The following is a 16,077-nucleotide window of genomic DNA, read 5'->3' as shown; positions in this document are numbered from 1 at the left end:
AGCGCAAAGGGAGCAAGAGAGAATCTAGAACGACCTTCTTGCAGCTGCTCTCACTCCTCGCTGAGGTAAAAGACTGGAGATCACGACGGGAGTGACAGGGGCACTGGCGGTGGTAGTATAAAGAGGTGATCACTACATAGAATATCGCTCTGCAAAAGACACAGATTAGAATCGAAAAAGAGGGTGATCAGAAAAATGGGGAGTTGGCAGGACAGAGATATGGTCCTATGAAGCAATCTCGAGTGCGAGATTCTCGAGCTGCTCTCCATCTTCATTCCAGTAATCACTTATACTCGATGACATCTATGTCTTTCCAGTAAAAAGTAACTACTGGAATGAAGCACTCTGCGGTGAAGGAACACCCAGTATACTCATCATGGCGCGAATTGTAGCTGAATGGTATGCATAATACTAGTAGTGTGAGCACAGAGGACAAGAACTGTAAATTTGGTGAGAAGTGAATACAACACCATAGAACTTGTACGCAGGCAGACACTCGAGCATCCATGTGTTGATCGTTAATGATAAGGATGATATTGAAACGGATGATCTCTACTAGGAATTTGATCAATTTCACCTGGCCGGGCTGGCCCATGACGAATTCAAACCCAGCACTTGGCCAGCACAACCTTACGCGGTGTGCTGACAAATCTTCTTCGTTTCAACTAAGTCAAAGTGTGTTAGCGCTCGTACTACTAGTGCTACTCTTATCATATGACTACAACATGGGAGTTCACCCATCCAGAACCCTATGCAAGAAAAGCACATTGGCGAGCATGAGGCATGGTGATTTCAACGCCATACGATGCCTGCCCGAATGGATTTTAGCCGGGAGTTCAAAGCGTTTAGCTAGTGTTTAAGCGAGTTTTCTGGAGTACCACTATAGGTTTACACGAGCAGATGAGTACAATTATTCACCTCGAGGAACTTTCTAAGCCTAACATTTATGTCCGCTCCATCATGATAACTATCGGTAATCTAAAATCCGCGGCTCGAACACCATGTGAGCCCTCGAATCCAGGACAGAATACGTTAAGGCTGACACGGTAATGAGTCAATAAGACATCGAATACAGTATTGGCCTGCGAGGCATTGCTTTTGCATCTACGCGCTCGAAGAGTGATCGAGATTCAAGTTGCAGATTGAATTTCACTCGACCTTGGCGCCTTGGCATTCATACATTCGATGGAAACAGCGCACTACATACTGCCGTGCTTGATAAATCCAGCAGCATGCATGATAAAGGACGATTTGGTTGTTTTGACGAGTGTACCGAATGAGCCAACCAGTTAGTGACTTTGGCTGACGCGGACGCTGAACGACAGTGCGAGTCACGACATTTATCGCAATGTTTTCGACTTTTAATCAGAGCAATCGTACTTTGCGATTGGATCTTTGCCAGCTAAGATTTTTATGGTTACTCGTCATGTTAATCTCCCAAAGTGTTTTTCCCCATTATAACCCAGTTTTCAATACAGCGATTAATCCCCTCTTGGCCATCCTTCGAACCTATGTGCGTGGCGTATCGATTTCAGCATGATTCCCTTGTGACCTCACATTATGTTCGAATTTGCAAACCCACACTGATATGTTCCTCTTATTTAGTCTGCTATTCTCTGCACCCTCAAGTTGTTAGATTCCACATTTTCTTCACAACTTGAGGATGTCGAGTTCTCCCTTCTCTGACGCTGACATGGCCTCGCTCGTAGAGGACAATACCCAGTACCCTCAACAAGTATGGTATACTATCGCCGCCTTTCTTTTTGTAGTCGGCTGCTTCCAATGGGGATTATTCCTTCACTCAAAGTTCGCCAGGCGGGCATGCCATAAGTACGACGAAGAAACGGTCATCACCAACGGGGTTCATCGAAAATTTTCTCTTCGTCGAATTCCGCTTGCCGTCATAAATGTCTATCGCATTGTTGCCTTCCGATGGACCCTGGAAATAGGACAATCTTATACCCTCAACATGGCAGAGGTTTTCGTCACTGTGGCATACATCGTCCTCCTGTTGATTTATGCCTTCATTAATAGTAAGTACAGGGGATCGTGGGCAGTCCTGCTTAAACTATAATTAACCACTAAATTACGCAGCCACCTCAGCCGAGGGTCAGAAGCTTGACATCAACTTCTGGAGCAACCGTATAGCCATGCTGGCGGCTAGTCAGCTTCCAATTGTCACAGCGCTTGGCACAAAGAACAATATCGTGTCTCGTAAGTGAACATATTATTGGTCCAACGTTTCGTTGATTATGAGTTTTTCAAATCAGTGGCCACGGGCATCAGTTACGATAAGGTATGGCCTTTAATTTCCCTCCACGTGGCACTTACTTGAGGACCCAAAGCTCAACTATACTCATCGAATGATAGCTAGGACATGCTTCATGCTACTTTGGGTACATGGGGCAGGCCAGATTGTATCCTATCCCAAGTACGTATCTTCAATTTCGTACTTGCTATTTTGAAATAATGATTATTGAAAGCTTCCAGGAAACTCTGAGCCAACCATGGCTTCGCGCCGGTATCACTGCCATGATCGCTTTCTCTATTCTGATCTTAGTATCACTGCGTCCCGTTCGCAGTAACATCTATGAGGTTTTCTTTTGTGTTCACATCCTTAGCGTCCTGTGGGTGTAGCACTCTTATTCGCTTGTAATTTCTATTGACAGACAGAACGCAGCGTAGTGCTGGTGGGAGGATATTATCACGCCAAGGGTGCTTAGTAAGTGCAAATTCATATAGATAGCTATGTTTCTGACTTGCAGCAAACAGCGGGTCGTACTGGATATGGCCCTCGTTTGTGTTCTGGGCTTTCGATCGCTTCATCCGAGCAATCCGACTTGTCGTATTCAATCACTCTTACTTTGGGTTCAAGTCAGGAACTGGGACAATGGACGCAGCGACAGAATTGCTTTCCGAAGGTGTCATTCGACTACGTCTATGTCGACCCCCGCATTTCCATTGGTCCCCAGGACAATCAGCATATCTAATCATGCCCTCAGTTTCGACACTGCCATTCGAAGCGCACCCTTTTACTATTGCGAGTTTTGATTCTAGTCTGCTGTCAACCGCATCAGCGGAGGATCGACCCAGCCGTGATGTTACGGGACCTAGCGCTCCGTTCTGGAAGGAGCTAGTATTTTTGGTCAACGTGCGGGGGGGTTTCACGAAAAAACTAAAGGAAATAGCTGCCAGGAAGGAAACTGTCAAAGTTTTTGTGGACGGTCCTTATGGCCCATCTCCTGACCTCAGTTCATATGATACCTCTGTATTGGTGGCAGGTGAATTGTGTATTGTGTGGTAATCACACGGTACTGATCGAAATCAGGCGGATCTGGCGTCTCGTATACTCTCCCTGTCTTCCTCAACATTATCGAGTATGTGTGTTCATTTATTAACATGTTTGATGTTTGATTCTTGTTATAGACGCGTACGCAAGGGGAAAAGTTCTTGCACACGGGTTGTGTTCATTTGGGCAATTCGCGGTGCTGGTGGGTGTATTCATAACAATCCGCAGCTTCTTCTATGAGGTCATTAACGTCATGCATGATAGAGTACGTCCAATGGATCGAAGAGGCGCTTATCAAAGCCGTTCGGCTTGCCCCGCCGTCTTTGACAGTTTCTATCCGCATCTTTATCACTGCTTCATCCACGACGCAATCCAAGTCCTTCAGGGAAGACGATGACAGCATTTCAAGCTCCACCGAGAAAAAACGCAATCCCGGACACATGACAGCTAGGAAATATTCCTTATCACTATCATTCATGTCGCTGCGCGGCGTTAGGACTGAAAATGGAAGACCGGATCTAGATGCACTGCTCAAAGAAGAGGTCAGTGTAACCTCGGGGAGGATGTCGGTGAGCGGTAAGTATTAATTACGCCGGCCTCCAAGAACGAGAGGCTTATGGGTGTAACATTAGTTTGCGGATCGCAGGCTATAGCGCGTGCGGTTCGTCATGCGCTTCGTTTCCCGGTCTCTGGGCCTTCTAGTATCCTCAGTGGTGGACCGAGCATCACACTGCATGTCGAATCGTTTGGATACGCTTGATAGTCTTGATTCCCTTTTACTTATACTCCATTGTTCACTGTATGATTGACCCATGATTACTGTGTAATCATCTCGCGATTTGTTACTGTAGCTTTCGAGGAATGTATCCGTCAGCTGTAAAGGAAGGTTAAATAGCTTGTACATAAAGTAGAATAGACACCTGGTCGGCGAAGACTTCCATCATCATTAGTCTGAATTTATCTAATCAAGCCATTCAAATCAACACTGGACCGACCGACTGTTGTTTATTGTTTGATTTCCTAATATGTTGATTTGAGTCAGCCGTGTTGGAAGTCAGTACAAACGACGATAACGGTTATCGTAACACGTGACTGCTTACTTACATAATCACGTACGGTTTTTCTTTGTTCATTGTCATCTATGCACCTCAGTTGCTTGTATAGCCAACTGAGGTGAGACACTTTCGTTTATAGTCTACTTACCTAGCTAATACTTTCATTCAGTGTATATTCAATAGGTACATATACTAATACAGTTGCTTGTATAGCCAACTGAGTGTATATTCAATAGGTTATGAGCCCTGAGCTCTGCAACTGAAAAAAAAAAAAAATCACCCACGCAATGTCCTTGAATGTTAAACATGGAGACGAGTTCTGGAGAGTCCCGAAGTTGGATGCTTCAGGGAAGGATTGGCCTCTGTGGAAAGGCAGACTTGAACTCTCGTTGTTAGCTCGTGGACTGTCAGGGCACCTTACAGGATTAGGGATGCCAGTTAATCCAGCAGCTGGACAAGCAGCTGGATGGTCACCTACAACACCCACAGAGCTAGCTGAAATGCAAGCTTACGAGACTGCGATCAAGAAGTGGGATGAGAACGATGTCATTGTTAGGCAACAAATAGCAGTACTGGTCCCAGATACTCTATTCATTCAACTCCTCTCCCTAACCTCCGCGAAGGACTTCTTCGACACACTGAAGAACCAATTCGAGAATTGATCACTAGGCGTCACCGTGGAATTATGTTGTCAGCTCGGCGAGTTGAAACTAAAGGAAGGCGGGGATGCTCGAGCTCACGTAGACACATTGCGAAAACTACGAGAAGAGCTAGCATCAGCTGGTGACCCTGTCCCAGACAAAGACTTTTTCAACATCACCTTCGCATCGCTCCCACACAGCTATAACAATATCCTATCAGCTGTTTCGACAAGTATCCAGCTGCATCAGAAAACACCCACCGTGCACGAACTCATGAATCTTGTTATAAATGAGTACGACCAATTACTCATCCAGAACAGGACAAAAGGGAAGTCGAAGAGCGATGACATAGCTTTCTTGGCCGATGGGACCTCGTATAAGGGCAAGCAGCACTCGCAGAAGCCCAAATTTCCATACAATTGCAACAATTGTGGCTGGAAAGGTCACAAGAAAGAGGACTGCTGGGAAGACGGAGGAGGCAAAGCTGGTAAAGCACCGAAAGGGTGGAAGTCGCGTGGGAAGAAGTCGAAGTCGAAAGATGACGACAAATCCAAGGCTAGCGGGTCAAATGCGGATGCATCGAACTCGAAGGACAATTCTGAACCTGATGGGGTGTGGTTAGCGAGCACTGAAGATATTTGGGACGACGAACCCAAACCTCGAGACACATTGTCGATATCGTTTGACAGTGCCCAGCTCGCACGAAACAACACGAACACACACAGAGCATCTGTTGATCTCTACGACAGTGGTGCATCACAACACATGTCCCAATACTGTGACCGCTTTGTTAATTTCAAATCAATTCCCCCATACCTGATCAAAGCAGCCGATAAACGTACCTTTGATGCCATAGGCAAAGGTGACCTTCCCATCGAAATCCCTAACGGTAACACCAAGACTCGCATCCTGTTGACAAATGTCCTTTATGCGCTGTCAATGGGAGCAACTTTGGTCTCAATCAGCAGACTCACTTGCGCAGGCTATGTGGCCTTATTTCGTGGAGACTCGTGCCAAATTCTAGATGCTAAGAACAAGACACTAGGTGAAGTTACCGTCAGTAGAGGATTATATTGCATTCGAAATGAACCTACCCCAAGTGCAGCAGCCATGAACACGTTTAAGGTCCAGTCTATGGAAGACTTACACCAATGAATGGCCCATATCTCCCCGTTGGCTATTCGAGAGATGTTAGCAAAGGGGATGATAGAAGGAGTCACACTAGACCCCAATCGTGCTACCATGGGTCAGTGCGAATTGTGCGAATATGCAAAAACCACACGCAAACCAATAGGGAAGGAGCAAGACCCAAAATGATGTGAAAACCTTGGCGATGAAGTCCATACTGACTTGTGGGGACCCTCCCAAGTTCAAACACCAAGTGGGAAGACCTATTACGTGTCGTTTACAGACGACCACTCCCGTTATACGTGCCTATACCTCCAAGGGTCAAAGTCCAAAACATTTGAATCATACAAGACTTATGAGGCATGGTTGCAGACCCAGCACAACATTCGGGTCAAGCGTTTACGGTCAGATCGTGGTGGAGAGTACCTGAGTGATGAATTCACTCAACATCTTCGAGCAAAAGGGACAGAATGGAAACTCACCACCCACGATACCCCACAACACAACGGAGTCGCTGAAAGGTTGAATCACACACTCGTCGAACGTGTCCGTGCAGTGCTACATGCAAGTGGTCTACCAAAGAATATGTGGGGTGAAGGCATCAAACACGCTGTCTACGTGAAGAATTGCACTGCCACACGCTCGCTAGAAGGGAAAACTCCATATGAGATGTTGCACGGCAAGAAACCAAACTTAGCAGACTTACCAATCTGGGGGACCAAGGTATGGGTGCATGACCCAACCGGTTCGAAGCTAGACATGCGCACACGTGCTGTCCTGCATGATGTGGGAATCATGCATGGACATGAATACTAGGTGACCCTCAAAAGATAAAGTCTGCTAGCTTAGTCCTCAGACTAGTCAACCCATACCTTGGTTTCAAACCATGGTCCATATTTCCAGTTTTCCCCAAGTTTCATGATCTGAATACGTTTTGACGGAAAAAGTCTAATGTGAGATGGGAATCACATTTAGACCTAGTTGATGTGAGAAGGGAAATGGAGGTTAAGGTATAGCCTTGCCTTTGGCTTATTCACTTTGGCTAGAGAAAACCATAGAGAAAAGTACAAAGCCTATAAAAAACCTATCCAAAAAGACCGTGTTTCAATTCTTGCCAACTGTCTTATTTTTGCTACCTACTTTTCTCTAGTGTTTCTTTACTTTACTTTTTCATTAGGATGCTTTGACTCACCTGACACTTCATAAAATTGTACCCATAGGGTATGATGTCATTATGATATCATAAGACTCCACAGATACTCCTGCAGGTATTCTGTTGAAAGATATTATGTCATCAAGCTCTAGATTATTCTACTCTACAATGACATCATTCATGATGTCATTTCCTTCTAGAATATTCTGCTCCACAATGACTCACTCTGACTCACTCATGGAAGGTTCTGGAATCTTTTGCTCCACAATGATGTCACTCTTGATGTCATTATGATGTCATTACTCCACATTCCAGAATGTTCTGCTCCACAATGATGTCATAGCTCCATCTTTCACTTGTATTTTATTCTTTTATTGGGTTTGACCCAATATTTTGATTGGTCCTCCTTATTTTTTATTGTTTGTGAACCTAGGTTACTTTCCCACACAAAATGTATATAAGGAGAGCCCATTCTCCCCCCAAAAAAATATATGATCTCCCATTTGTAGCAATCTGCCTCTCAGATATTTCACTTGCAAAGTTAGTCCCTTTGAAGTGAGACAAGTGCAGGGAAAAGAATTCCCTTGAGATTATAAGTTTCTTACCTTAGAAACTTATTCAGTGCTATAGACCAAGTGTTCTTGGTCATATATATTGTCTTTGAGACCCCTTTGTCTCATTGCTCTGTGCCCTTTGACTAAGCGATCTTAGTCATCTATCATATTGTTGAGACCACGTCTCACTAGTTGTCCCATAGACCAAGCGATCTTGGTCAAGTTATAGTCCCCTTTGTTCAAGCGATCTTGAACATATATATAGTATATTTGAGACCATTGTCTCATAGTCAAGTGTCCATAGACCAAGCGATCTTGGTCATATTTCATATATTTGAGACCACGTCTCACTAGTTCCAGTATCCAAGTCCAGAGCCTAGAAGGAGATTTCCTAGGCAAATACATTCCAGAAACCAAATTACGTGTCTAGAAGCTTATTCCTAGACAAGAGATTTGAGTTTCAATAAAGAAAAGTAAAGCTCCGGCTAGGTTGATCTTTATAAAAAGATTAGTTTAGCGAGCCTCCCAAGAACTCACATGTTATCTACCACGAAATAGGAAAAGTCATAGACCGTGTTAATTGAGGACTGGCAAGCAGTCTTATCCAAAGTGTAATTGTGGTGTCATTACATTTACACAACTTTATATAAGACCCTCGGTTATTAAGACAGCGCAGGTCGATGGATAGGATTTGACGCCGAGAGTGGAGCCCATCAGATCTATTTTGAGGACCGGAGGAGTATTGCTGTCGAACGTAATGTAACATTCGCGAGGCAGCACGAGGAAGGTCCAGTGCTAAGGCCAAACTCGCCGATTGAGAAGGAGAGCAAAACTACAAAAGCCAATCAGCAAGTGACCAATCCCCAAGCCCCATCCAATCCACACCAGGATCCAAATCCCCCGCCAAACCCAGACCCTCAAAATGATCCACTAGGTCCAAACTTTGAACAGCAGCCACCTGGCCCTAGACGATCTACTCGTCAGCGAACAGAATCACCATATATGCGCAGGTTACGAAGCGGCGAAGGTACTCACAATGGTAGGAGTGGCAAGCCAATCATTCCTAGAGGGATGCAAAGGGTAGAGGAAGAGAGAGAGGAAGGTAGCGGTGGCATGGTAGCGTCTGGAGAAGGATTAGGAAGAGAATTGGGATTTGATGAAGAACTTACTGCTTATGTGATGTTCACGGGAATGAGTGAGGCTGAAGGCCTGGAACCAAGCATCATTGAAGATGCGAAGACACGATTTGATTGGGCGAAGTGGAGAGACACCGTCAATGCAGAACTACAGAGTCTCAATGAAGCACGTACCTGGGACATTGTTCAGCGGCCCAAGAACAAGAATGTCGTCAGCTGCAAGTGGGTCTTCAAGATTAAAAGGAACACTGCAGGAGAAATCGATAAGTATAAAGCCCGGCTAGTCGCACGAGGCTTCACTCAAGTATACAGTGTTGATTATTACGAGACTTACGCACCAGTGGCTCGTCTCGCATTGTTGAGACTGATTCTCGCTATCGCCGCACGCCAAGACTGGGACATTGACATATTCGATTTCCACAGAGTGGACTTAGGAGGAAAGGACGAGGTCGCGAAGCTTCGAGTTGCGCTGTATGGATCAAAACAAGGCACATTAAAATGGTACAAATGTTTGTGCAGAGAACTCACCGAATTAGGGTTCGAGCGGATGGAAAGTGACTGGGGAGTGTTCACAGCACACATAGGAGAAGACCTGCTCATCCTCGCAGCACACGTCGACGACTGCACCATAACTGGCAGCTCAAAGGAGCTAATTAAAGCGTTCAAGGTCGAAATCGCGTCACGATTTAGAATAACAGACCTAGGACCCATCAGCTGGTTACTCGGCATGAAAGTCACTTGAAACCGTGAAGCACGCACCGTCTCGTTATCCCAAGAATCATTTGTCGATGCTATCATTACGAAGTACAACTTCATTGATGCTAAACCCGCAGCAGTGCCTATGAACCCAAGTATTCAGTACACACAGGACCAATCCTTTACCATGACGACACAAGTTGCTGAAATGAAACGAGTCCCGTTCCGCTCAGCGCTCGGATCCCTAATGTACCTGGCCATCGGAACACGTCCAGACATAGCCTTTGCCGTCTCGACACTCGCGCAGTTTGCAGACAAGCCAGGGTGGATGCACTGGGAAGGAGTGAAGCGGGTATACCGCTATCTGCTGGGAACGAGGAAGTTGGGACTCACTTTTGGGACGAGTGGTGCAGGGTTAGTCGGGTATACTGACACTGATGGCGCCAGTCAAGAGCACAGACGTGCCATAACCGGATTCGCGTTTTTGGTTGACGGCGGTGCAATATCGTGGGGCTCACGAAAGCAAGAGCTAGTAACCCTGTCAACTGCAGAGTCAGAATTCGTAGCGGCCACTCACGCAGCCAAGGAAGCTCAATGGCTTCGTCGTTTCATCAGGGAAGTTTTTCGGCCGCTGCAGCACCCAACGACACTATACAGTGACAACCAGTCAGCAATTGCACTCACCAAAGACGGAAGCTACCATGCACGCACCAAGCATATCAATATTCGATACCACTACATTCGTTTCTGCATCAAGAACGGCTCGATCAAACTTTTATACTGCCCGACAGAGAACATGGTCGCCGACATGCTAACGAAGGCCCTTCCAAGCATTAAGGCGAAGCATTTCGCACACGAGCTAGGAGTTAGAGTCATCATTTGAGAAGGAGTGTTGGAAGTCAGTACAAACGATGATAACGGTTATCGTAACATGTGACTGCTTACTTACATAATCACGTACAGTTTTTCTTTGTTCATTGTCATCTATGCACCTCAGTTGCTTGTATAGCCAACTGAGGTGAGACACTTTCATTTACGGTCTACTTACCTAGCTAATAATTTCATTCAGTGTATATTCAATAGGTACATATACTAATACAGTTGCTTGTATAGCCAACTGAGTGTATATTCAATAAGCTGAGGCACGAGGCTATGGAAAGCAAGAGTGATCAGCTCGAACAACGATGATCAGCTTCAATAGAAAAAGGCAATTGTTTGGCTTTCCCCTGCCAGACCCCTGACCACACCTGAGTGCAAATCACACCACACTCCTTGACTGACAACAGCACTACAAGTTGATTTCCTTGTGCCTTGCAAATTTATAAAAGTGATTGTTGTGCCTTACAAATTTGTGAAAAAAGTCATGGTGTCTGAGTGTGACCTACTATTACTTTCTACTCTCTACTCATGCAGACTCGGATAGTCTTTGATGAGCAAATCAATATAAGCCCTGCCATGAGTTTTAAGCATATATATACCTTCAGATTGATCAACAGTACTGGCAATAGTGCCAGCTCAAGATATTCAAGAATATGCAGAGTTTTATTTTAATATTGGGTTGAATGACATGAAAATTGTGTGATGAGAAGTATTAAAAGACCACTGATTGTGAGGCTGCTGAAAATTGTTGAACCCACTGCTGTCCAAGCCCAGTGTTGTGGCCACCTGAGGCATAGATGCTTTTGGTGTGCAGGTGTCAATGATGTGTGGACACAAGACCAGCATGACAAATGGCAATGCTTTGGCTTATTCCTTCATGTCAGTCTTGATCCATTTACAGGCTGGATTAATTGGCTCAAAATCTGGTGGACAAACAAGAATCCTCGTCTCATTGCTCAATACTATATTGATGCTTGTAGAGATCTTAGAGGTATGGAATGTTCCACTTTTTCATTGATATACATCCAGTCTGACTGCCACCATTTATAATCTAGCTATTCCTTTGATCACCCAAAGTGACACTGGATCAGAGAACTTCTCTGTTGCCAATGTACAAACAATGATGTGTCACCACCTTGATCCTAATCTTTGTGGCACACTGCAACACTGTTGGATGCAGAAGCACCAAAACATTGAGCCTGACATTTTGTGGTCAGTCTTATGCAAAGACTTTGCATCTGGCTTCAAAAACATATTAGAAGATGGTGTTGTAAAGGGCTTGTATGATACTCACAACACATTGCAAAAGTACATTGCCCAATACTTCCTTTGACACTTACCAATGGTTCATCATTCAGCTATATTTTACATTGGCTTGCAATTCCATGGCTCCAGGCTGAGCTGGATCCATGAGTCTGTTTCAGGAACTATAATACTCCATGCAGTAATAAACACAAAATTCTCCCCTATGACATTCCTGCCATCATTCATGCTAAGCCCCATCAATTCAACTCCTTTAATTTCAAGGTACAAATAACATGATTTTTAAATAGCTATCTACTTGATAAACATAAGGTTTCCATACCTGGTGATCTCATCGATAAGGTAGAAGGAATTTATGCACCTGCTGATCACCCTGTCTTTGAGCTCATACCACCACATAAGATGAGTCGTTGGTAGGAGAGGAAGAAGCACCATTCTGGTTGGAGGGTTTGAGTGCTATTCTGTACATTTGTACATGTCTTTAGATACATTTTGGGGACAGACACTTATATATTACAGTCAGTTTTTTCAGTGCTCACTGCTTCAAGGCTGGCCCTGACGACACTGTGGTGAACAGCTTTAGATGTTCATGTCTCAAATCTTGGCCTTACCGTCAGGTTAGCACAAACACATCCAATCAGATGAAATGCTAACACTCATTGTAGTACCTATAACTAATTGTTCACAACTCAATGTTTGATTTAATGTCAAGTGTTTATAGATGAATTCACTATTTACTTGTTTTTTTGTTAAGTCCCTGAACAATTCACCTTTACCTTTGAATCCAATGACCCAGGACCCATAGTAAGTTTTTCTTCTAGTATGGTCAGCTAAAATCAATTAACATGCAATTTACAGAATTTGACTACACCCAAAGCTGTGAGCACACAGGCTGTGAAGACAAAGGACATGGAAGGTGTAAAAAGGGCTGGAATGTCTTCAGCACATCATAAGACTGCCATGTAGTAGCTCTGTATTCAGTTTGTAATGCTGGATCAAACTCGGTCCTATATCCAAGTCTTGGAATCAGAACATGTGATATGTACTTTGACAGTTGAGTCTCAATGAGCGTATTACCCACCTTTCTTTAGCTGTTGTCTGCGTTCCCCTCAACTTCATGACATGGGCCATCAAAGGTGTCAATGTGAGACTCACAAGTGCTATGTCACTGAATGTAAGAAGTATGTGCACAGACCAAGGACTTATCAATACATTGTTGATTCAACTTATTTAAACCTATCAAAACTTGAGTAAAGACTTATGAAGACAATCTCCCCATTGTACCTATCCTTCAACATTCACAAGTTCCTAGGTCCATACTTTGTGCACCAAAGTCATCGTACTCACTGCCACCACTGTGAGTGATGAGTGATATCTGAGTCCACTCTTGCTTCAGTGCCTGAGTTTTCTTTGGCAAATAGATAATCTGGGTCAAAGTGAGGAGGTGATGTGAGAGAGGGTAAGGATTTATTGTAGGCCGTCCACATGTTTGTGCATCATGTTGTTATAAATGTCTTAAGTTGAAAAAAATTTGCAAAATTCATTACATACGTGCTTATCCTCAAATGAAGTGAATACATGCATCAAGTTGCCTTCTGTAAATAAGCACCCAGAAAGATCACTAGTAAAAATTGTCAGCAATACATATAAGATTGAGTGGCTATACAAACTAATGGTGAAGTTATGATTTGAGGATCAGTCAAAAGGGTCATTCCTCCTGAAATAAGCTTGAGATCAGAAGAAGTAAAGACAAGTTCACAAAAATGAACAGACCATGAAAGTCAGCAACATATGCAAGTTTCCTCATCTTGATATACTGGACATGTTGTGCAAATGACAGATACCTGGCAATCCTGCTTGATTTGGCATCGAGATTGGATAGTGGGGAAGGTGAGTTGTTGGAGATGTATTTGGTAAACTTGCCTTCCACGGATTCATCAATAAACTCTTCAACAAGATAGGTTCTAGTAATGCCTGCATCATCGATACTGGCAAGAGCGACATGAACAAAGTGAATGTTGGGAATGTTAAATGGCGGTGTGCCATGTGTGAAAAGCTCAGTGGCGACAAAGTTGGACATGGTCCATTAAAGCTCCAGCCCATATGCTGCACTTTATCTCAGGTTGTAACAGCTGTGATTATTGTGGATCAGCATGAGGGAACCTCTTTGACTTTTTATTTTGATAGTAACATTGCTTGAGACAGATATGTGTTGAATTGGAGCTTGACTCTGACTTGGAGGGCCCAAGAATAGCTTTGTCAAGGAAGCCAAATTGAGCAGCCTTGAATGCACCATATTTTGGTTTGCCTTGTGGATTGAAAAAAAAAAGTTGCCTGTGTCGGAGTAATGGTATTGATGAAGTTGGAGGTGTTTGGATTAAGGATAATGAGAGAGAGGGAATGATGTGTAGCACTGTAGTGAATAGACACAGAGTAACTGCAATATTTGAAATTAGTGTAGCTTATATATAAAGCTAGGATCTCACTCATGGAAAGGATCTGGAAATAATTTCCCACTGATCATAGTTGCTTGTGCTTGGCGTGCACGACAAAGTTTACTTGCATTTGGGGAGACAGTTGTATTCAAAGTGCGAAGCTTTTGAGGAGGTGTTGCTGGAAGAGATGGCTTTGTATCATCTTATTGAGTGCGGTGAAGCATAGGAAGATGTTAAACTCACTGAGGATAATTTGTGTTTTGTCAGCTTGTTTGACTGCAATGAGCCAAGCCTGTGAAGGCTACCTGTAGTTGTCTGAGTCTCTGAGTCATTAACATAAGCATTATTAGGTCATGGGTCTATTATTGATAACACAGTATCAGATGTTCTCTGGTGTAAATAGTAGTAGGTTAGGGACAGTTTGGAGAACAACTAGCATATATGGACTTTAAGTTTAGATTTAGTACCTTCCTCAACCTTTTCTTGCCTTTTCTCTGCCTCCTGAAACTTTTTGAGAGGGATCAGAAGATGGACTTCGATACCCTTTCTAGCATGGAACTATTGCTTTCTACCTTTCATCTTAAGAAAATAAATAGCAATTGCATTAGTATCTTCGCCTGATGGACATGAAATAATTTCCTTAAAATTACTTACTAATAGCAGATGAGCCTTATTAAAAGAAAATGGTAGACCATAAGACCACTTAAAGAACAATGGAAGCAAAGTGAGATAGATGGAGACTTTGAGATTCTTGGCACCAATACAATAAGGTACATGACTAATTGACTCAATAATATCCTGTGATGAAAGTGGTTAGAATTACCCTTAAACTTGAACTAACAGTAAGGATACAAACAGATATCTGAGCCGGCTTCTTGGCACATGTCATCATCACTGCCAGATATGCCTTAACACATACCATTTCAGGAACGATCATTGAGCAAGCCAATTTTGCAAGTGATGTCCACATTTCTTCATAGACCTTATGAGCCTCTTGATAGCCAGGCTAGAGTGGAAATGTCTAAAGTAGGTCTGAGTGGACAACAGTTTGGGTATCCCATCCATAAATGGAGATTTTAGGTCTAGAAGCAATTGGATGACAAATGTTTGAACTTGCTAGACAGGAATCAGGAGTAAATGCAGAAGGGAGCATGCAGAAGTTTCCTGCCTGTGGGCTGGATATGTGCTGCTGAACTACAAGTCCAAGTGCATGAATAGGGAAATTTGATTCTAAGGTTCAGTTATGTCAGTACTAAAGGAAGTAATCAGTTAGTATACACTTACTACCCCACTGAGCCTCTGCAATTTGTTTATAGATCACAGCACTGTCATATGGCGACTGCAGTTGATGCTATATTGGTGCTGAAACAAAATTTTCAAGTTCATAAATTATTAGGGACACCAGACACGAATTCTAAGTGTAACACTTATCTGAATCAGTAATCCACTTAGTTGTTGTTTTTGAGCATTGATACCAACTGCAGCCCTCACACAGCCATTTCCTCTGTTTTTGTGGATCCTGTTACAATAACATTTACTCCTATTTCATTTTTCTTTTCTTGTAACCATGCCGCCGACTCTAGACTCATCTAGACTCGGCTATTCTCTTATCAAGCGGGCTGTCCGCACTTCTCTTCTTTCTTGATTGTAACATAGATACTATCTTGCGCCGCATGGCAGTTTCACCTATCTTTGCTATCTTGATAGGTTGTACTCTTTTTCCTATCTCTGTTACTGTTCTTGTCGCGGCTACGCCGCTTCCTTTTACCTATATAAACCCCATGTACCATAGCTGTATTCCTTAACTTAATCTACTGGGTTTTCCCCTTGAAACCTGATCTACTAAGG

The 16,077-nt window shown here is 43.6% G+C and overlaps 2 protein-coding genes across 2 annotated transcripts; one reads left to right on the top strand and one right to left on the bottom strand.

Annotated features, from left to right (window-relative positions):
* The first annotated feature begins 1,262 nt into the window (after positions 1-1,262).
* Positions 1,263-4,274, top strand: EDB93DRAFT_267556 (ferric reductase NAD binding domain-containing protein). Its single transcript, XM_041455902.1, has 11 exons — positions 1,263-2,033; positions 2,095-2,214; positions 2,271-2,296; positions 2,346-2,431; positions 2,484-2,627; positions 2,681-2,722; positions 2,773-3,281; positions 3,329-3,377; positions 3,427-3,491; positions 3,554-3,865; positions 3,922-4,274. The coding sequence occupies exons 1-11, from the start codon at positions 1,664-1,666 to the stop codon at positions 4,047-4,049; spliced, it is 1,851 nt and encodes a 616-aa protein (XP_041308920.1). The 5' UTR covers positions 1,263-1,663; the 3' UTR covers positions 4,050-4,274.
* A 9,035-nt stretch (positions 4,275-13,309) lies between these two features.
* Positions 13,310-13,874, bottom strand: EDB93DRAFT_1083164 (uncharacterized protein; the record flags this gene model as incomplete). Its single annotated transcript, XM_041445744.1, has 2 exons — positions 13,310-13,454; positions 13,564-13,874. 2 exons carry the CDS (start codon positions 13,872-13,874, stop codon positions 13,310-13,312), a joined length of 456 nt encoding a protein of 151 aa, XP_041308919.1.
* Positions 13,875-16,077: the final 2,203 nt, after the last annotated feature.

This window comes from Suillus bovinus (assembly GCF_016758785.1).
Source record: "Suillus bovinus strain UH-Sbo-P2 chromosome Unknown EDB93scaffold_19, whole genome shotgun sequence".
In the NCBI taxonomy this organism is placed as follows: domain Eukaryota; kingdom Fungi; phylum Basidiomycota; class Agaricomycetes; order Boletales; family Suillaceae; genus Suillus; species Suillus bovinus.
Note: the sequence above shows the minus strand (reverse complement) of the source record. Positions and strands in the feature narration are given on the sequence as shown.

Excerpts from the sequence above, each read along its gene's own strand:
- EDB93DRAFT_267556 (XM_041455902.1), top strand. The coding sequence starts at position 1,664 with ATGTCGAGTTCTCCCTTCTCTGACGCTGACATGGCCTCGCTCGTAGAG. Across the intron at positions 2,215-2,270 it reads AAAGAACAATATCGTGTCTC|TGGCCACGGGCATCAGTTAC; the intron begins GTAAGTGAACAT and ends TTTTCAAATCAG. Across the intron at positions 3,492-3,553 it reads TTGGGCAATTCGCGGTGCTG|AGTACGTCCAATGGATCGAA; the intron begins GTGGGTGTATTC and ends CATGCATGATAG.